The 23686-nt window shown below is 36.5% G+C and overlaps 1 protein-coding gene across 3 annotated transcripts in view; it reads right to left on the bottom strand.

The window, feature by feature from the left end:
* Nucleotides 1-23686, bottom strand: part of ARFIP1 (ARF interacting protein 1) — a 56201-nt gene that overhangs the window by 9321 nt on the left and 23194 nt on the right. For 2 of the 3 annotated variants that reach the window (XM_072405922.1, XM_072405923.1), the window contains 6 exons: nucleotides 23023-23131; nucleotides 20679-20774; nucleotides 18935-19050; nucleotides 15234-15455; nucleotides 9755-9912; nucleotides 8173-8347 (listed from right to left, as the gene is read on the bottom strand). In XM_072405922.1, coding sequence (XP_072262023.1) covers nucleotides 8173-8347; nucleotides 9755-9912; nucleotides 15234-15455; nucleotides 18935-19050; nucleotides 20679-20774; nucleotides 23023-23131 — 876 coding nt within the window. The remainder of the gene's footprint in view (nucleotides 1-8172; nucleotides 8348-9754; nucleotides 9913-15233; nucleotides 15456-18934; nucleotides 19051-20678; nucleotides 20775-23022; nucleotides 23132-23686) is intronic. The other variant, XM_072405925.1, reaches the window with a different exon arrangement.

The raw sequence follows: 23686 nt of genomic DNA, 5'->3' as shown, positions 1-23686 counted from the left end.
GCTAGAACTTGTATGGGTCAAAATGAGTCATAACACCGTGCGCTCCCCTTATTTATCTCTCTCGAGACAAAGCCACGATTGCCCACTTGTGTCAGTACGCCAGTTGCTACCATTCAGTGAACAACCCACTATAACTTACATAACTTCTATAAATTACATAACATCTCCTCCTCCCCCCTTCTCAGCACCATCCTAGAAGGCTCTCGACTCTTCTCAGCAAGGTAAAGGGAAGTTTAATTTTCATGTAATTGTTTTTGTATTTATGTATTTTAGTATTAAGCAATGTTTTAATTATTTTATACATCCCTCATCAATGTACATTATGCCAATAACAATAGAACTTTTTTTCATGGGAACGGATTAATCATTTCACTTTTATTTATGGGAAAAATTTGTTTGGTATAAGTCCTGTTTGGTATGAATCCAAGAATTTGGAACAGATTAAGGACTTATACCAATGTACCACTGTACTTTATGAATGCACGGCACTGTGATACAAATTTAGGTTACTTCCCATTATGAAGAAAGTTTAATCCCTTAACTTCCCCATATACACCTCTTTTTAATTAAAAAGCAGCATATACAGAAAATCACAAAAAAAAACTGACTATTTGCAAAAGCAAGGATACATGACCAGTGCTCAACACTTTTGTACACCAAATAACATATCTAAAAAAAAAAAAAGCAAGTGTTACATTTACCAATCATTTAATGCAAGTGACTCTTGGTGCATGTGTTGGAAATTACGATATACCCTCAGAAAATTACTTGCTAAATGTTACATTCCCTACTCTTTGTCTACTTTATTGATGGGTGGCACAGTATATATAGTACTGAATTAAAAAAAAATCCTGTCAGACCCATTAGACCATAATAATGCAATTACAAGTACTAGGAAATGCTCCATGACATTGGTTTACGCCAAAAGTACATTTTAAATTACACCGTGACTTTCTCTACAAGAGAAGAACCAGTTCCTTTTATGTGTGCATAGATACAAGTTTAGAAAAGTCATTGATGCCACAGGGTAGGTCTAGAATGCAGAGATCTTCAGAACAATTCACATGGTGTAGGTGAACTGTCATTTTAGTTTGCATTCCACTTAAGACTTCAAAAACCGAACAACCTGTTTTACTTTAAGAAAACCATAGCATATTTATTTTTAAAGAAGTGTTAGATCTGCCATCCATTTAAAATGGTTGTATGCCTTTCAGTTATTTTATGTTTAAATTGCAGTTGCATGGCATCACAGATAAGACCAAAATTAGAAACAGTGATGTCTTAAATCACTATCAGTCAATTTGTAATACTAAAAAGTAAAAAACAAGTAAATAAATATTTTATCAAAAGGTTGGAAAACTATTCTCCCACTGAAATTCCAGCGCCCAATTCTGCCACATCAGATAATATACATCGAAGGGTGGTATATTTGCACTGGGTTCTGGCACCCCCAGCACACCCAACCAGTTTTTGTCAGAATATGCAAACAGACACTTTGACTTTTGACCACTGGAGAATTGTGGATTAAATGCTCCACTAAAATTACACAACTTGGGGAAAAAACATTTTTATTAGTAATTTGTTTTGATCCAAAGAGATGGTGCAGTTTTAGTGGAAAGATGAAGGTTCAGATATAATTACCTCACAAGTCTGTATCTGTCTTTCATTTGCAACCCCTATTTAATGTACAGTGCTGCGTAGTATGTTGGCGCTACAAAAATCCTATTTAATATTAATAACAATAATAATAAATATGGAATATTTGGCAAAGGAATGAGGATACTTTAACTTTGGCAAATGTCTTGTGACACCAAATTGTGTATTTATTCCAGCAAGGGTGAGTATTCTTGAACAGATGTTCTATTGAGTACTTATAGTTATTACACTTAGATTCCTATACTCCTTACATTTTTATACTTCTACCATTTTTAAGCATTTGTGACTTTTAATTACTGTCAAAAATAGATTATACCTGGACAGAACTTGTTCTCTGTTAACTTACAGTCTTGTAAGTTAACACAAAATATCAATTCTCACATGATTCCTAATAGCTCCCTGTTGAATGTTTCACTTAACAAGGGGCCAATACCTCTCATTCTTTTGACTCATGCTACCCAGATGTTATCACTTGGTATGGTACAGTTAAACATGACAGTGCATCCCTCATCAAATGTGTCAAGCGTGATGAAATTCTGACTTTGAAGATGTGTGATTTACACAGAAATCACTGCTTTGCATGGTTTAGCTCTAAATGTAAATATCTGCCCCACAGCAGACATACATCTGTTACTGGATATTCATTTTGAGTATTTGCATTTCAGGAATATAGAGGCAGGCAGCGACACTGCATTATGGCTGAAAAATTTACAATAAATGAACAAAAGCTGACTAGGAAATGGCATGTAACCTTAAACAAAATACCTGATGTGAAATGGTAACTAATAAACTAAAATGTCACATCAGGGGCTGGCCCACAGATTGCGTGCCAAAAATCCCACATATACTAACATAGCCTGAGTAAGGCTGCATACACACGTGCAATAATTGTTGTTGGAAAGGTTCTTTCACAATCCTTCCCAAACTCAAAAGACTGAACGATGCATGAACAGCGCCGTTCTGCTCTATAGAAGGGGAAGGGGGAAACCGACGGAGCAGCACACCGCTGCGCTCTCTCCCCTTTATATTCATTGTGATCGTTCCTTGTTCATCGATAGCCAGGACGGTCATCCGGACGATGAAGGCTGTACACACTACATCTACGCTGTAGATTCCTGTCTGATATCAGCCCGGAGGAGATTATCAAACGACAATCATCTGACATGTATACATAGCCTGAGTCTATACTCATTTAAGACCTCCAAACACGATGTAAAAACATCCTTATACCGTGGCTGAACAGATCACCTTATAGTTACACCACTTTTTTCCAGCATCTAACAAGATTTAGAAAAAGCAGAGTACCTGAACAGATCAACTAGAAAAAAATTGGCTTGAAGAAGGCAGGAAATCCTTTACACATTTTTCTGATGCCCTGGTATTAATACACGTACATAAACTGCGCTAAGCCAACCCTTGCGTTATAAAGGGTGCAAACTAAACCCAACATTTTTTGCTCATTGCATGCAGATATGGCTGACATATGTGAGTTTTACAGCACTATTAGCAAACAGAATGTTGTGTGTGGGGACACATTTAAAATAATTGGCACTGAATTTAGCCAATACTTTTGGGAGGAACTAAAAATCCTACATAGTAGCTCTTCTATCTGTCATTTGCAACCGCTATTTATTGTACGGCGCTGCATATTATGTTGGCGCTATATAATACAACTTACCTAACGCTTTGAAGATTTTAAAGCACACTCACCTGTACTGCACAAGCATCTGCACCCAGTTTTCTTCTGGATTCTTTAATTTAATCAATAATTATTTCACGCAGCTAGGAATGCCGAGATACCTGGCATCATACACTGAGCAGGTGTACTCTTTGGAAAAAGTTTCATATAGGTAGCAGTGTTCTCCCCAGCCCCTTTTAGCTGGGCGCACCACCCGGCACATTTAAGTAACCACCCGGCTGTTTTTGGGTGGTTACAGAACAGTTGGGTCATAATACAGGGGCTGCCACCCGCCTAAAATTTCTTCTCACCCAGCTTAAAAAAAATTCTGGGCTGAGCACTGGGTAGGTATAAACCTTTGTATTGCAGAATAGACATTGATTGTCCCTTTCTGCAATAAACAACCTGCCTGCAAGTTTTATATTTTTAAACTACAATTCCATTTTAACATGAGTTGCAGTAACAAGTGCATTATTTTAACACATCATTCTTTTCTAAAGGAAGAACAGATGCCTTGAGTAGCAATACCTGTCTGATCTATTATTAATTTTATTTTTCCATTTAAAGACAGTACACAAACATTTTTTTAAATATAAAGGTTTGCTTGAAAATGTAGGTTTACCCTTCAAAACAGCTGTTCTCACTGAAGTATGTATGCAGAAAATGTACACCTTCAACTAGTACTGCAAGCTCAGTTTACCCAAAGATCTAAGCTGCATTAATTATACTTCCAAACCCACAAACCACCCATTTTCCCCAGGCCATTTTTGTTTGTACAGAAAACGTAATTTATAGCCACAGCACACACCCCTCTTATGTACTTCACTTCTGAAATTTGACAAGTACAATTTTAAGAACATGAATTATTTGTAAAAGTAAAGTACAAAATAGATGAGAAAACTGGAGGGGATGTATCTATTTAATAAGCCAAACAAGAATGCAAGAATGGCAGAAAAGTTGAAATCTTATTAACACCTAACTATTAAAGCTGGGTACACACGTGCAATAATTGTCGTTGGAAAAGATCTTTCACAATCCTTTCCAATGACTGCACAATGCATGAACGAGCGGTGTACATACAGCACCGTTTTGCTCTATGGAGAGGGGAGGGGGAGAACGATGGAGCGGCACTGATCTCCCTCATCACTTTCATTCAGATCGTCTGTCAACCATTGTCCATAGATCCGCCAGGGCGGTTGTTCGGACGATGGACATTGTACACACGCAAGATTCTCATCCAATATGGGCCCTGAGACGAATATCGGATGAGAAGCATTGCAAGGGTATGTAGCCTTAGGCTCCAGAACCAATTCAACATTTCATTTTGGTATTTAATTATAAACAAAGTGATATGTATATGGTTTCAGGGACAAACGTATTTTATTAAAAGTAAAACACTGATAACAGCATAAATAATCCCTTTTATGCACATTAAAATAATGTTACGGTACAGAAAATATATAAATGCAATTAAAGAGCTTTTAAACTATGTAAATAAAATATCTTTTTATGTTTTTTCTAATATCCCACAGTAGTATTTTGTATCAGCTTTCTGGCTATTTGTAGCTACTGCAACTGACTACAGTGTTCTGTATGGAACTACATGGGATAACATGATTAGAATACCAAACCTGACCATTTTGAAGATAACTTCAAGTACTGCAAAGTTTCATACTTCCATTCATTGACTGAGTGACAAATTACTGGAATCATCATACAGTCTTTTCATTTAATGCAGTCTATGCATTGAAGCAGTCTATATAATTACAAGGGCCAGAAAAAGAAACTTGAAAGTTTTTACTATGGGCAAGATCAAAGATGATGCCTACAATGAAGCTGATCACTAAAATAATTACAGATGTTTTTGGTCTACTCTAGTAAAATAGTTTGATTAGTTGTCTAACCTGCCAGCAATTTGTTATTTTTCCACTTTCTGCAATAGACTGACAGCTATTTCTTGAAACTGCAAAGCAGCAATGTCAGTCAGCGAGACAAAACAATCCAAGTTAAACAAGTATTAAAACTACTTTAAAGCCCATCTAAACCCACAATCGAATAAGACAAATTCTTACAGTAAACATGTTGATTAATGTATAAAGTATATTTATATAAAAACAAAACAAAAAAAGGTTCTTGGTGATCATTTAGAATGATCATTCAGTTTTTCATGAAGGAGACTAATCTATATGAGAAATATATTGGTGTGGTTTATGTTCCTCTGCCTAGGGGAGATTGTGCGATACCTGTTGAGAGTTCTAAACACAGCAGCTAGACGAAGGAACCCTTCAAATCTGATAGACCTGGAGCAGCTGGCAAAGGAAAAGTGGTCCAAAATTCCAGATATGTAAAAGACGCTTTGATTGTTATCGAAAGCGATTACCATCAGTTACAGTTAGGTCCATAAATATTTGGACAGAGACAACTTTTTTCTAATTTTGATTCTGTACATTACTACAAATATTTTAAATAAACAAATCAGATGCAGTTGAACTGCAGACTTTCAGCTTTAATTCAGAGGGTTGAACAAAAAGATTGCATAAAAATGTGAGGAACTAAAGCCTTTTTTAACACAATCACTTCATTTCAGGCGCTCAAAAGTAATTGGACAATTGACTCAAAGGCTATTTCATGGGCTGGTGTGGGCAATTCCTTGGGTATGTCATTATCAATTTAGCAGATAAAAGGCCTGTAGTTGATTTGAGGAGGGGGGGGGGGGCTTGTATGTGGAAGATTTTGCTGTGAACAGACAACATGCGGTCAAAGGAGCTCTCCATGCAGGTGAAACAAGCAAAATCTACAGTTTGGTACATCATGAGAAAGAAACAAAGCACTGGTGAACTCGAAGCCAAAAGAGCTGGACGTCCATGGAAGACAACAGTGGTGGATGATGGCAGAATCATTTCCATGGTGAAGAGAAACCCCTTCACAACAGCCAACCAAGTGAACAACACACTCCAGGAAGTAGACGTATCAATATCCAAGTCTACCAAAAAGAGAAGACTGCATTAAAGTAAATACAGAGGGTGCAATGCAAGGTGCAAGCCACTCATAAGTCTCAAGAATAGAAAGGCTAGATTGGACTTTGCTAAAAAACAAAAAAAAAACAAAAAACCAACATCTAAAAAAAGCCAGCACAAAAACCAGTATTTTCATCTTTTTAATTTGTTTGAATACATTTGAGCCCCTAAAATGAAGTGAATGTGGTAAAAGGAGATTGCGTTGTAAAAGGCTTTAGTAGTTCCTCACATTTTTATGCAATCTTTTTGTTCAACACACTGAATTAAAGCTGAAAGTCGGCCGTTCAACTGCATCCGAGTTGTTTCGTTTAAAATTAATTGTGGTAATGCACAGAACCAAAATTAGAAAAAAGTTGTCTGTTCAAACAATTATGGACCTAACTGTATTTCTTCCAAAGGGTGTGCTACCAAGTATTAACTTGAGGGTGCCAATTATTTTGTCCAGGCCATTGTGTGGAATGTCTTTTTTTCTGTGCGTTTTTGTGTTCTTCCAGTGCCAATAAAAGAAATATACATGACAATACAAAAGCTTGTAATTGCAACAACTTTCTGTGAGAAGTGGTGCATTTTCTGACATAAATACAAGGGTGCCAATACACACACGATTCACGTTTGTGATACCGTGTTTCCCCGATTTTAAGACATCCCCAATAAATAAGCCACCCCCCATTTTTGAAAAAATAATTAAAATAAGACACTCACCCGTGAATAAGACATGCTCTGAGATCCGATCCTGTGTGTGTCTCCTTGATGCTGGCTGCAGCATGTGTCTGCTCCTGGCTGCAGTGCAGAGTGAAACTGAAAGTAACAAGCAGGCATTCTGCACCAGGAAGCAAGCTGCTGATCCCTGCCCTAACAGAGATCCCTGCCCTAACCAGAAGGGGACAATCAATGGAACATGAGTGATCATGAGTGACTTTCAACAATAAATGTGTACTGTAGTCTTCTTCATGGAAAAATAAGACGACCCCTGAAAATAAGACCTAGGGCATATTTTGGCATTTCAAAAAATATAAGACAGTGCCTCGGGGAAACAGGGTATATGTTGGCATGCAAAGATATGTCAATGGATGCAGTTCAGGTTTTGTATATTTCTATTATGAAATAAAAATGTACTAATTAAATTTGTTTATTTATACAATATTTTTTAAATATTCTATAGAGTTGAGGAAAAAAAGTCCCACTTGTATTTTTTGTACTTTTAGCCAGGTAGAACATTCGTTAAAGAAAGAGTAAAAATAATAGGTATGCTAAAGGGATAAAAAAAAAGGAACAAAATAATTTTACTGGGGGACGTAGGTGTTTATTCTATTGGCAGACATTATCACACATAAAATAAGGGGAGCAACATGAAACGAATGGATCACCCTCTATAGAAGATTTGGTTAAATCTGAAGTGTTTTGATGCAGTATCTGGGTAATTCCGGTTTATTCTTATGAAGATAAAATCACGATAGAAAATTTAAGGACACTGCACTTCTAATATTGCAAAACTGTATAAAATATTTGTTGGTGATAAGTGTACCACAAGGCACTTCAATATTCACAAACTCATGTGTGTTAATGTGTGCAGTTCAAAATGAAAGTCTCCACAATACAACGCAGCCTAGAAAGATAGTCATGAAGGTCACCAAAGAAGCAAAAGCATACTTTTATAAGGTTCCCCCACCTGGAAAATCTAGCTTGGAGCTTTGACTAATGAGTAACCATGGTATCCTGTTAGCTCAGAGTGCAAGAGAACACTTTATTTTTGAAGACAAGATCCTGCTAAATAACTAAAAACACAAAAGCCAAAATTTTAGAATTATAACAAGCAAATACCTTGTTCTCCTCAAGGAACTTCAGTTTAATAGATACGTCATTTCGCATTTTGTCATACTTTTCCTTGTGCGTTTGGAAAAGCTGCTGTGATTGCTCAATTTTCGGCAAGGTAGTGGCATCCCGTGGGCCCATGTTTAGCTCCTCCAAATCTGTACGGTATGCATCATATTCAATCCTGTTAAGAAGTCAACACAATAAACATTATGACAAGTTGTCAAACAGTTATTAATAAATCTTATCCCACCAAGATGACAAATCACCAGTAATATTCATAGTCCACACACACACACACACACACACACACGAAGAAACCAGTCTAAGCAATGCTAGGAATACTATGGTACTGCATGAAACCGTTTCAGAGACCTTGAAAATTTGCATTATAAAGTAAAGCCCTTTTTATTCTGTATATTAAAGGAGAAACACACCAATTCCAGATAGGAAGCTGTTTGGTGGTACTTGCCAGATGCCTTGAAGATTGTATGACTGAATACATATTTTACCTTTTCCTTCTTTATGCACTCCTCAAACCTAAATAAATGTTTAACATAAGCAACCGATCGTGTAAAAAACATTTCTAAAAGGAGTTAGATTAATATCACCCTATATCCTGTTTATCTGACAGAAGTCTGACAGCAGTCCAATTTAGAAGTCATGCTTAGTCTTAGCTTGTCTATTAAATATTCACACCCAGCTTACAGTTCAATTACAGCATAGTATGACATTTGTGAAGAGAGCAAAGAAAAAGTTTCTCAAAAAAAAGCTGTGACAGCTTCTAAATTTCGAACTAGATTTATCTGCAGCAATGGCTATTTTCCAGTCCTGTCATAAGAATTGAACTCTACATATAGTTTATTAAAAGATATTTAGTAAGGTGGGGAGTAAGGTGTAAAATGCATTTTCTGTTTTACAGAATAGCAGTTTTAGATCATTCCCACATTTTTATACACCAAGCTTCAAATAATAAAACATTTTGCATAATAATGTGCTCATTATTTGAGCTGACAACGTGTTAGCTAGGTGTATACAAAGTCTATTTAATGAAAGCTTCAGAACAGAACAATTCATGAACAGGCATGTGCAATCCTGCAGAAACTGCAGCTATTAAATAAATCACCAGATATAAGCTCCTAATAAAATGTCACAAATATGCAATTAGGTTGTTCTTCAGCAGGAACAATGCCACCAATAACACTGCATATTGTTTGCTGGATTTAACATACATGACCTCATCGATATGAACACAATAAAACTACTGAGGGGAAGAAACACAACATGCTTTACAAACACCTCCAGGTATGAAAAAAGACAAGTCAGATCCCCATAGAACACATCTGATGGAAGAAAAGAAATAGTCTGGATAAAGAAAGCCCCTTTAAAGAGCAGCCTATAAATCTGATGTTGGTAGGTAAATATGTGCAGGAATTCAAGTTCTGAGAAGCTGCACAATTCTTGGAAAAGAATGGCTTCAACTACTGAAGCTACTAATAAGGGTGACCATTATTCGTTTTTGCGTGACTTTTTAGCAGAAGTTGTACAACTAGGTCAACACTAAGTTTTAGTCAGAATAATGTTTTGTTACCTAGCTGTTTCATACTGCTTCACAGTAATCAGTGTGTCCTCAATTGTCTTGTTCACTAGTGTGTTTACACTTGAAATAAAGAAGTTGATGGCTCCAAGTAGTGTTTCTCCATTTTTGGCAAGAAGCTTCTGAGTATCAGCATTGTATCCAAATTCCTCCTAAAATGTAATAGAAACACACAGCTCAGACAGCAGCAAAACAATAGATCGAGATACAACACTGCTTCACTCAACCTTCAAATTAAAAGTATCCCCCTATCATTAAATATAGTATTCATGCATACATGAAGTGCATTATTCAGCATATTTATTTTATTACATACACCTGCACCTATAGTTTTAACCACATGTACATAAAAACAGAGCAGACCAATATGTTACAGTGACATGCATCCATCTGAACAGATTCTAATAACGGAAGGGGGAGCAGTAGAAGCAAATGTATTTTTCATCCTAAAGCCTGGTTAAAGACACAAATATTCTGTAAGCCAGACACTATATACATAACATCCTGTAGTCATGCAGTGCCTAAACAACACAATCCAACAGACTGCAGAGTTGGACCCAGTGCTCTCAGGAATACATTTGATCAGACCTTTTTGTCCTTTGCAATACAGGTCTATGCTAAGACATTTAGAATGGGGTTTCTGGCACTGCTCACAGGAAGCAGCCTTGTTTTGAGAAAAAAGGGGGCATTTCAAACAAGAATCAGCCAGAAAGAATATGTTTGGGTACAGAACCATAAAGAGATAAAAAGGTAAGAGACTTCAATTAAAATTTAGAAACCATTTTAATAAAATATTAGCAATATCACAGCTACAAAATCTTCCCCCCTGTAAAATGTATGTTTTTTGATTATGTAACAACTACAAAAATCAAACACAATGTATATGTGCTCAGTAGCTCTAAACGTACAATTGTATAAGGAGTAATGAATACAAATATGGGCAGCAAAATATTAGCAGGTTATAGGCTGAACCTGTCTACTATAAAGTGCCCAGCACATTAAAATGTTATACTACAACTGCAAGATCTCTATGGCAAGTGTATGCAAGAGTAGGGATCGGAAGATACAGGTTCTCTACACAGCTAAAGCATAGCTTTACTTGTCAGTACTGACTGGGAACAAGTGTGTTGACTTCAAGTTATTGAATTTTGCCTATAGCTTCAATTGCCAGCTTGTTGATAATTTAAAGCACTTCAGTAGAAAGATATTGGCAAGTTACTAGCCTCAAACAACTCTTACTGCCATAATGGAGATTAATCTTACTGCTACATTTCCTTTTTAACTATGAAAAACGTAGCAGAACATTTGAGAGTCTCCCTTACATGCCTCCCAGGTATATAACTATCCACATATTAAGCCCAGAAGTCAATGAATAGGGTGGGCATACAAAGTACAAAGTTTTGCTGGGAGGCTCACCAATTTCTAGTTATACCTCAGAGCTGGCATCCTGTCAGAATCAAAACAAGCTAAATTAAAATAAAGTTAAGCAAAAAGGGACGACTGTCCAAACTCACTGACCACACTTTTTAATAGCTGACTGGCTGTCATGAGACATCCTCTCAGGGAGGCTGTGTGTCAGGGAGGTAAAAGCAGCCTGTCTGCTCAGTTGGTGGAGGATGCATAGGTTTATTCTTTGTATCTTAACCTAACTGTATTTTCCCCGCTCCCATCCTCTGGGAGCAGAACTGACTGCCTGCCATCACCAAAAGCATGTAGCCTTCTACATGGAGCTCCACACTTCATGCGAAGGGAAGAGGAAGGCTCAGAGATGAAGTAACTAATATTGGCTTCCTACAGAAGAACCATGGTGTACCAGAGTGTCAGTTTGCTGTATAAGACTTTCACCACTATAATTATACTCATACAAAACATGGGATACTAGGAAGTTAGTTCACAATACTTTGGCACTGGACTATTGGGGCATAATACAAAGAAAATATGGACATACGAAAAAGGCGCACAATAGGTGGAAAAAGTATGCGGGGGGTAGCTAGAAAGCTAACAAATAGTAAAATAGTAGAGGTTACTGGATACCTGTGGTACAAACTACTGGGAACACTAAATTTGCTGTGTGCTGCTTCTCACACTTTTGACCACCCAGCTACAGCTTCCCCCCACCTGACAGAAAAACAAAAATCTGAAAATCAACTATTTCTGAGCATGTTTGAAGAATAAACTTGTGTGCATTCCTAATGATGGCAGGTTGTGCAATGGAGAAGCACTGAAAACCAGGAAGAGACAAATTTAGGTATTGTAGAAACACAAAAAGGAAAACTGCTATTCATTGAACTCCTTAGTATACATCCAGAAATAGAACAATGAAGCAGTTGGATCATGTACACTTCAAGCTATTTGTTTCATAGATTCAAGATCACAGACATTGAAGTCATCAATGGAGTTATACACAGAATGAGAACAATAAGAGATGGGCTGGCAAGCAATTATACATGATCAAAGTACAGCTCAAATGACATATAAACCATCTTTTGAAGGGTAAGCAAAACAAGTGTGATGGGAAAAGCTGCAGGTGCAAGAGGAACAATGATCTACAACACTGTTCACTTTATTATCCACGTTTGCAAGCCACCAACACAGGGCATGCACAACATTACAAAATTGAAAGTCTGGGTAGGGACAACTAAATATAGCAGTCAAAAAATTACAACAAACTATGAGGGTGTATATAATGTATATTAAGGAAAGAAAAAGTAGCACCAATACACACCAAAAAAAACAGTTCACATTTTGGACAATTGCCATTTCTTTATGCCAGGATGAAACCATGAACAACGTAGGACAAGCGATGTACACACACCAGATTCTCGCCTGATACTAGCCCTGAAGGGGTAATGGGACCAGAATCATCTGACAGGTGTACGTAGGCTAAAACATTGTGGATAGCACCTTTCTTTCAGTAGAACCATATTTTATCTGCTTCTTCTACAGCTTAATTGAAGGTAGATAAATACACTTTAAACTTTCTCACATGTCCAAAGATTTACACATCTCTTTTTATTAAACAAAAGCAGAGGGGTGACAGATTGATAAATCATGACCTATGCTTTGAGCCCTTCTCCTATAACCATGCATGCAGCTAGTGGTAGGCATACACTATGGGATTTGTAATATTACAATATTCTGAACTGGATTAGGTCCTTAAGATAATTCAGTTAGTTAGAATTCCAGAGAATAGTGGTAGCCTTTGAAAAGCCTTGGTGCTGTGAATGGAAGATGTTCTAGGTGAGGAATTCATAGCAGGGGAATAGATGGCAATTTGGTGTGTAATAATGTATACGGTTAAAAATGCAAGTGGGCAAGAATCTATTAAATGATATAGAGACAAAAAACGAACAGTGATTTTGATTCTGAGGTAAAATGTAAGCCAATATTAGGACATTAATATTAGGGAGAAAGCAGAAAACGAAGAGTAATGAGAATAGATTAGATTAGTTGCAGAATTCATGATAAATTGAGAACATACAGTCTAGTTTTGTGAATAGGGGGTTCATCATTGGAATATATGTGAAATGCCTGGTTTGAAAAGTAGGAAATTACCCCACTAAAGGCAGTGCCACCAATAGAGTGAACCACACCATATGCACTGAATGGGACTAAAGAAAACCTAACTTACAGGTCTTGTACAAAAGAACAATAAGGTAATAAACACCCATATTAATCAAATTACAAAACACTTTCAACAAATCCTACAAACAAGTATCAAAGCTGAAAACTTAGTAATCATCCATGCCCTACTCTGTGTGTGAATATATTTTGTTAATAAAAAAAGACACTGCTTAATAAAACAAATTGTTAACTCATAAAACAACTTTCAAACTTGTTCAGCAAGCAATCATTCTTCTTTTATAATTGCTTTCAAGGAAAGTGACTTAAATCTAGAAAAACAAGACTGGAGAGGTAAAGTACTGGTTGTCTTGCAATTATTTATAAATGGATAGGAAGGGAATCTTTCAAAAGTACAGTACAAACTGATCTTAAACAGTAACAAACTCCACTAACAAATTATGCAGCAAAATTACATAATTAAGACCTGATAATACAGGAAAGGGTACAAGCATTGTACAGATGCAAGTTGCCTAAAGCTTTATTTCTTGGTGTAAATTATTATCCAATTGACATTGCCTAATACGTATAAAAAAAAAAAAAAAAATCATGTTAACTTAAGGTGCTCACAACTGGTAATTCTGAAAGAATGATGGTGAAATCCTGCAATTACTCCAGTGTTCCAGTTTATTCCAGAAAATGATCAATAAATATAATCAAATAATTGAGCATGATCAATATTTTGATTAGATATAAAAAAACACTAAATCATATGGAAATATGAAAACGATTTGGGTGTATTTTGATAGAATGGTTGTTTTTTGTTTTGTTTTTATATCTAGCTAATCAAAATTATTGCATAGTGTATGGCAATTGTAACTGTCTGAAGAATCAGATTAAGATAAATAAGCACTGGTTAGGATAATTGTAATTAAAATCAAATCTCTATTGCATATTAAAGCCTAACTTTGTTGGCCAGTGAAAAGTATACCCCACCACCACACAATGGAGGCTGGAATAAAACCTTTATAAGCAATTAAAAAACATCATTAGAGTTATGCAACTGGCTCTACTAAGTGGTGTTGGCCCCAGAACAATGACGGCACCATCTAATAGGTCAGTCTACCACAGTTTGAGAAACCCCTAGCAACATATGAAGGAACTCAATGACTCTTCTGTACTGTGTGACATATTCAAATGACATGAAGACAAGAACATGTTAACATAAATTATAACCTCACCATCTATATTTTACAGTTAAATGTTTGGCTGGGAGTGTGGAAGTTAAAACTTTGCACTGTGGAAACAAAATTTTCGTTTTAGGCCTATTCTCCACTGGCTTTAAGCAAGCTTTAGGGTATGTAGTGAGGACAACATGGCATGCTTTAGTTTTTTTTGACATTCATTAAATTCACTTACAAAACAAAAAGGGCAACACTGGTAAATGTGGCCTGGACAGAAGGCAAAAAGGAAGTCAAGCAACAAAAACCTAAAACAACCTTGAAACTGCCTGGTTGCTTGAATGGAATGCATTAAAATGCTTCCAAAATGCACCTTTGAAGCAGTTAAAGTGAAGACTAGACCTAGGACCCTAGATTTCTCTTTAGGCAGTCCTAGCTTGGCTTAATTCATAGTTTATATGCCAATTACTCACTGTATTGGTTCGACACTGGCTGGATCAATCATACACTGACTTGTCCTTTAAAAAGGGAAAAGAAAAAAATGGAGAAAGAGAAAGAAAAGTAGATAGATTACGAAAAATAAAGAAAATAAGGAAAGGTTAAGGAACGTGTGCAGGAGAGAAAAAGAGAAAAACACCTCCTTTTGTTTTTCCAATATTTACACAGAAGGCAACAAGTGTGATCTTTTTCTGTTGAACTTTCGCATTCACAGTTATGCTGACTATACTCACGTGCAACTCCAGAGACTTTAAACTGAGATCCGCAAAGGCATCTCCCAGCTGCCTTTGAGTCTGCACCATCTGATAGAGCTGAGAAGAAAGCGTCTGTGCCAATTTCAGTACATTTTCATACTTCTTTTTATTGTCTCTTAGTATTTCTATTTGTGCTTCTAGTTCCAGGTCTACAGTTCTTGAACCACGACCGAGCCTCTCAGAGATGATCTGGCGTGTACACTGCGAGGGAAAATATGAAGCATTAGTATATAGATCTGTGATTAGACAAACCAACAAAAATATCAAGTTGGTCACAAAGCAAAACCAAAAGTCTTCTGATGATTCAATGCTGCATCACTTTTTTATACTTGATATATAGCAGATGTTCAAGGATGAAAACAAAAAGGTATTAAGACTGTAGAAAGACCTGTCCCAAAGTATGCCATTTGGGAAAGAACCAACAGTAATCTTACTATTGGGTAATAAATAGTTTTTTGCTGTGAAACAAATCAATCCAATTCCTGTATTTACTTCTGAAGATCTGAACCCTCAGGTGGAAGTTTCATCAAGTGTTTCTCAGGATTCATTTGTTAGTAAAAAAAAAAAAAAAAAAAAAAAAAAAGTGGAAGGTATGCAGTGTGTTCCTTAACTAAGCAACTTATTGCAGTCCTCCTGCAGTCTAAAATCATTCCAAAAGTTAAAAACAAACACAAGGCCCATATCATACACTTTGCTTTTAAGTGATTATCTAAAGCAAATTTGTATCATAGATAAACTGCTTAAATATTCTTGAGGGCTCCGCGAAACTATGCTAAAAATGACTATGTACACCCCATGATACATTAGAGCAGGGGTGTCAAACTCAAATCACATAAGGGGCCAAAATCTAAAACACAGGCTAAGTCACAGGCCAAGTTTTTTATTAGGATATATAGTCTTAGTAAAAGTATAGAGCAGGGGTGTCAAACTCAAATACAAAGAGGGACGAAATTAAAAACTTAGACCAAGTCACGGGCCAAACTTGAAATTTATTGGAAAAATTGAGGACATTTTTTTCTTCTCATTGGATTTAAAACATTTTTATAAGGAAACAAAGAGGTTTTGGTTAACATTCAATCTTGAACAAGCCTATAATAGAGAAAGAGGCCTAAGAGTATTTTTACATTTTATTTAGTAAAAAATATTATGTCTCTTTCTCTATTTGTAGCTTTCTAATTACATTTCAATGGTAACCTTTTTGCACAGGCTAACAATATTAACAATTTTCTTCTATGAACTGCATATTAATGCATGCTCTTCTCCTGTGTTCTTCTTATTGAGATTAATTGTTTTACTTTGCCAGATAATGCAATGTGAAACCAAATGAATTGCTGCATTCATTTAGTTTCACATTGCATTCTCTGGCACAGTAAAACAAATATAGCAATAGCTCTATGGCAATTCCTGATAATATTAATCCTGATAATTCCTGATTATTGAGCTTACTTGTCAGTATAAACTCAGCGGGGTCCACGCTTAGGCTGCTGTTCAATAGACACGAGTGATGCCGCTACTACAATTCCCGACATCACTTGCGTCTATAAAATGCGGGGCTGCGGATAGGCCACTGGTCTAGAGACGTCAGTGATGTCAAGAATTGTACTCGCGTCCATAGAACAGCAGCTTAATATGCAGATATATATACAGATATACAGATTGCAGTAGCGGCGGGCCAGCTGCAATTCATATAAGGAATTCTTTTGGGGGCCAAAAAAGGACGTGCCGGGCCAGAGTTTGAAACTCCTGGTAAAGATTTTTCCTCACCCTGAGACACCATATCATTTGCCAGCCTTGTGTATTATTCCTGTTCTGAAAATAAGAACAAGCTTGTCTTTGTGAAACATGAACATATATTAGCTTTCCCATCTTTCATTAAATTGTCTCCCTCCTGCAACAACTTTTCTCTTGTTTGACATTTTGGGAGCGATTTTTTTTTGTTCCTAGCAGTGTTTTCTGAGGTAGGTGTACCTGACCTATCCTGGCCTGTCTTGACCTGTCTATGTGAGGGGAATGGATCCACTAAATGAGCTGATGTGGAGTCCTGTGTCTCTGAGTCTGAAGACATTGCTAATGTAGCATCCCAATGAGATTCCACACCTGGAGCAGCAGCAGCATACTACTGGCAGAAGGATCGGGACTCTGGCACAGTCGTGCTTAGTGCTGGGTCTCGGCAACTGGGGTCTTGCTGTCTGCAGCGCGGTCAGGCACTTGTGTGGACCACCCTGCTTCTACCTTGCTTTCTGGGACTGGGTTCTCCTGCTTGCAAATGTCAGGCACTTGGATGCGGCACAGTCACCGTGGGCAACATAAAACCGCCAGACGGACTGGATTCTGCCTGTCTAATAAAAGATGAAGATAAACATAACAATAAGGAGCAAGCACTCTTCTCAGGAGCCACAAGCCCTTATGCTAACAATGGACTGGAAGTTGTCAGGATCGATGCAAATATCAAAGATCCTTGATGGGTATCTGGCAGTGTAGAGAAGTAGGCATTTTCAGGCAGATGGTAATGTCCATATGTGACAAACAGCTACAACTGAAATATTTAAGGAGGTGATCTAGTTAGCCTGGGGAGAAAGACTAGATGTTGGAAGTTCTCAAGCCAGCAACTGAGGTGGACTCACTGCAGGTGGTAATGCACAAAAGCTCAGAGTGGCATACAATAAAAATTAACATTAAGTACAAGAAAAAAACGTGTATGAATATGCAAGACTAAAACTAAGGCCTGAGCTCAAAAAGCGAATTAACCATCCCCTCTGCAATAAAGGACCTGCCTGCTTACATTTTTTTACATTTAGTTTGACGTTAGAATTTTTTGTGCATGGTTGATGGTCAACAGGAATTGTCCCTGTGCTCTCATGTAAAGTATGCAACAAACTTAAAAAAAATGTATACAAACAAAAATTTTGAGGGCAAAAAAAAAAATTCAGTTTATTAGGTAAAATTTTTCTAGATGATTATTGCTGCACTGTTTGATTTAATTTCCCAATTTTCTACACACTGGTAACAAGGTATGTTAACAAGCACATTTTTACATTTTTAACCTATTGACAGCAGTGATGGTTCCTACATCTGGCTCTCATGCATTTTAGAGTGGCATGCACTTCTATGCCTTATAAAACATATAGGGAAAAATAGAACAATATTAGAGTACAGGTAGAATAACAGGCTTGTTCCACACTTCGGCACTATTTTATGTATTAGTCTCCTTCTTCCTTTACTAAATCTGCTAAATAAATTAAAGGAAACATTTCACTGCAAAAATGCCCATTGTGCTAAAGATATATTTTCTGTTCCCTACTCTAGCCTATCCAAAGAACAAGTGGATTTTATCTGTAGTAGGACACTCAACAATTTGTTTTCTTCTTCTTTCTTCATTGGGAAATATAGGGTACTGAACAAATGGTAAAAAAAAAAAAAAACTGTAGTCCAGGGTACAATAGAGACTCTACTTGATTGAAAGTTACTTTGTTTTTAGTGAAACTGGACCCTAATCTTAAGCTGTCAGTAAAACTAAAATGTGTCAGGAGAACAAAAGACCAGTACCATTTACTTAGCATTACTTTTACTTTAGCCTTAGGCTAGTCAGTTACAAATAAAGGGAAGAATGCTCCAAAAAGGATTTGCAACTGGTTTACACTCTGTTTACACTAAATTACACTATCTTGTCCACTACGCACCTTGTAGGTATTTAAACTCCATCTTCTTACAAGCTCAAATTTTTCAATAGCTGTGCTCCTTGGTTCTTCCGAAAGGACAACAGGGCCACTTCTCTGTTGTGTTCCTTGCCCATCACCTAAAAAAAATAGCAATTTTATTGACAAAAAAACAAAAAACATTGCATTGTAACTCTTAAGAGCGAGAGTGCTACAGAAAAAAAAAAGAATTGGAAGGCAATTATCCATATAACGGCCGACAAGGAAACAAGGATAGGAAAAAAAAGAATTATAGCATAGTCCAACATAATACTATTGGTGATCATTGTCAGTATGCTCTAAAACAACATCACCCTGGCCTTCAAAGTAGAGGGATATTTACCTGGCAATGTGTGCACAAACTGAAAAGAAAAGTGGCTCAAATGAGATTTCTTTGCGGATGTTACCAGAGTGATGGCAATGAAATTTGATTGGATGCTCTGTGACGCCATAACATTAACCCATCAGAACTTTTTTTTTAATAAAAAACCTACTTATGTTTTGTAGTCAAATGCTTTGCATATAAAAAAGCAAAATGTGATGTTAACGCTAATTAACAGAGATAATATAATGAAAAGAAAAAAGAAAAAAAACATGCACCAACACATTAGATTTTAAGAACTTTAAAATGCACTGGAATGCAAAGAAACAATTTTCTTTTATTGTAGTGACAGTTTTTTCCTAGGGTAAACTACAGTTAAAAATGGAATCGGTGGTCATGTCTGCTGTTTCGGAGGTCAACTGTTTAAACCAATTTGAGATTCACTGGAAGACTGGCAGATACCCTATGCAAATATGTAAACTTATGTAAACTTAAACATTCTGTCAGTTTACAAAAGCACAGCAAATCTGTGTCTGAACACATGCAGCAACATGTGTGCCATAAGGGAACCAGAATTTCTGCATAATTACCTTTGTACTTTACTAAACATGTTCATCAAATTCTAGCATTTGTACATAATAAAGTAAAGGAGGAAAAAAAATGTAATCTGCTATTGACACAAGTGCTGCTCATTACTTTAAAGTAGAGATGGGGGCGGGGACAAGAGGGAGACACCCAAAGGTAAGATCAGCGGTCGTCCACGCTGGGTCATTCAAAGATCCACCAGGTTGTCTTGATGAACCACAATAGAGGGGGACCCACTGTACATCACCCAGATTTTTCCCCTAGATGATCAGGATTGCTCTAAGGGAACAATTATTCAGAGAGTGTGTGTAACCCAGGAAATGATAGACTCCGAAACTGAATATCTAAATATTATCATCATCTATTTTTGCAGTGTTACATGTCAGGGACTATTTAGGAACCATCCCCCCCCCCCCCCCCAAAAAAAAAGATCCATGTGTATAATAATGTTCAATACACAACACACAAATTATATTCATACTTTGCAACATTTTCAGATGTACACTATCAGAGCCAAGATTTTTGTGCAGTACTTCATATCTACAAATAACAGAGCATTTTCACAGAATATTGACTAGCTGTTACTGATAAATGCACAACATTGCATATTTGCACACTTGAGAGAAACATACTGTGCGCACCTTCTGAATAGAGGGTGATGTTGTTTCTGAACAAGGAAAAGGTTAATATGTTAACTGGTATGATTAATTCTCAGCAGGGCAGGAATAAAGCACGCTCCTATGATTCAGAGCTAATCAGGAAAAATAAAGAGGTTAGTGCAGCACCAGCAGTTCCTGGGGAGTTATCCAGCATCTGCAATACCTGTCGGAGCAATTAAATCATCTCCTTGTCCAGCCAGTCTGCTAGCTGCTGTGCTGCTAGGAGAAATTACTGGAGACCTGGGTGTGGAGAAGGAACCTAAGAAGAGTATATATGGCACGAATATTACAATACGAATGCAAACACTAGTAAACCATTAGGAAATAAGAGCGTTAGATCAGGAGATTATAGAACAAAAGACTGATTATGCCAACAAAGATACACATTCACTAGGGTTATAGACATAGGTGTACTCATAAGGATTTAAAACCAAACAATAATGTATGCACACACCTTTAACAACAATTGTCTACTTGGATTAAAATGGAACATTTCAAAATAAGAACTCATCAAAAGTTAAATTTGTTTTTCTTAGCAAAGGTTCCATTTAGGAAATTCCAGCTAAAAGCTCAAATAAGAAGGCTTTGCAGGAGGGTCTTGCCAAACACAACTGCATTACCATGCAGGCAGCAGTAGGCCATTATCTCATGAAAAGGACCAATTGCATGGAAACCAAAGCAACAGAAATTCCTAACTCTGGTAACTAAACTTCACAGCTTAAAGTGTGGATTTATCAAACAAATATAAAATGTGCTTCTTGCTGCTGGTCCCCTAATGAGATTAGTTTATAATGTAGAATAAATGGATTATCTGTAGTTTGAAGTCTCTCTTCAACCATTCTGCCTCCACTTGTCTATCACATTAAACAATTCTGCCTCCACTTGTTTATCACATTTAAACAAAGTGAAACTGGATAGCCATTCTTTGGAAAGAGCATAAAAAATATATAATTAAAGTGGTGCAGAAAATACATATTTAAATGGGCCATATGTGCTTGCACACTGCATTGCAGCTTTTACCTCTGAACACAGCCGATGGGAAGGCCAATTAGATATGATCATGTGACATAAAATTTCCCAGTTTACCTGAATTACATTGGAAACCATGTGCCCTTGTGAGGTATGGAAGGTTGTTTACTCATAAAACGTAGATGGTGAGCAATTGTCATAACCAGGAAACTAAAACATGCAAAGGTATCAGCTGAGTGAACGGGTGAACAGCTACAGCCAAATACCACTACACAACAGGCTATTTTCATTTGAGAAGGCCCATTAACCTATAAATTAGTTAATTCTTAAAATTTACACTTAAAAACATTTTCACTTTGGGAATTTGCCTTGTTTGATTTTAGGTTTAGTTGGGCTTTAATAGGTACCCAAGATATTTGTTACTTTAAGTGTTTGTGTGAAAGCATGTCATCTAGATATGTGATTAATGAGCTCCCCCCTCAGGAGGTGATGTTAAACCAAATTGAAATGTTAAAACATATAGATGTAAAATTTACATGTTTCTGCATTGCAAAGTGTTTCAATGTAAAATATACAAGTGGATGTAATAAGACAACAAAAAGTACATGATCACTTATTCACTTTTGCATTTTATATTTCTAATAAATCATACCTTTATGATCAACTCACACTATTTACAAATTAAACTCCACTCCCTCTAAATATCTGGTCCAAATATTATTTACATCTTTGGATACAAGAGGAGGTGTTCTGGAATTAACATATTTGAATAGCTTCAGGTTACATTTCCACTGGAAATGTAAGAGACAAAATGAGAGACTGGGAAAAAACATTATCACCTAATAACAAGGCTATGCATGTAGAAAGCTCTTCATAGCATGATGAACAGTTTTTTTTTTTGTTTTTTTTTTTTTAAATGAAAAGATACATTTATAAACAGTGTATTTAATAAATTTATCTTACATCCCCAGTAAGCAGAACACAAAGTTTAGAAACACCCAAAGCTAGTCTCATGCTGTCATGTTCTGAAGCTTCCAACATCAGAAGCTGGCAATAACGGTACTCTTGAAAAGTAAGCATGCAGGAAATGCTGAATTCTTAGCCATGGCATTGGCTAAGATATATTGGCTGGTCTCCATTTGCAACTGAAATGAGACAGCCAATGTGAAACAGACCATTAACGTTACATCTAGAATTATAAATATTCAATATCTCATTGGCCTACTCATGCAAAAGTAACAAGGCATATTGCTTACATTTTTTTGTTTAATGCAGTGAAAAAACTTCTTTAATTTGAATCTGATAAACAAATTGTGCTATACTTTTTGCAGATGTGACCACACAATTTAAATACATTTATCCAAAACTTATTATAGAATTAAAGGCCACCATCATGGCTAGCTGTAAGCCTAGCTGCACAGAAGTTTAGTTTAGTGATAAAATATTGTATGATAGAGACATCTAGAACAAAAGACTGGGGGGATTACGAGGGGGTGCCAATAAAATCGAGACCCATATAGGTCAACTATATTTCTTACCCTGATAAGGTGTGGCTTCAACAATTCCTTCTTTACTGCCATCAAAGCCATGTGAAGTAATTCGAGTTTCGGAAAGGCCAAGTCCAGCTGGCACAGATCTTTTTAGATCCTTAAAAGGGGAAAAAAAATGTGAAATACAAGATAAAACCACAACTTAACCTAAGTCTCAATATCATGATTCTCAACTCTCCCTGCACCATCAACCAAGCTCAAACAGCAAAATCACACTACAATCATTATTTACAAAACAGTTAAAAAAAAAAAAAAAAAAAAAAAAAAAAAAAAAATCCATTCAAAAAGATATACGAGACACCCTATTAAAGCAGTTCTGAAATGAACACAATAGGGTGGGTATGATACAAGCTATGCAAGCATTGTTATTTCATGGTTATGCCAGTAAACAGATTTTTAGTACAAAATTATGCTGATATGACGGTTTGTGCTATGTGATGGGATATTTCATTTTTTAAACGATATCCCAGTCAGGCTTTTACTGCATAACAATACAAAACAGTTTCATTAAAAAAACAAGTCAACTAAACAGCTTCTATATAAAATTAATTACACCTATGCCTAGATTTATGAGATTAGAAATAATGGATATTCAGCATTTTTCCATCCAGTTTTTTTTTACTACAACACCTCATCATGACAGGTGTGGTAG

The sequence above is a fragment of the Pyxicephalus adspersus genome, chromosome 3 (assembly GCF_032062135.1).
Source record: "Pyxicephalus adspersus chromosome 3, UCB_Pads_2.0, whole genome shotgun sequence".
NCBI lineage: Eukaryota > Metazoa > Chordata > Amphibia > Anura > Pyxicephalidae > Pyxicephalus > Pyxicephalus adspersus.
The sequence above is the reverse complement of the archived record's forward strand: the minus strand, read 5'-3'. Positions and strand labels throughout refer to the sequence as shown.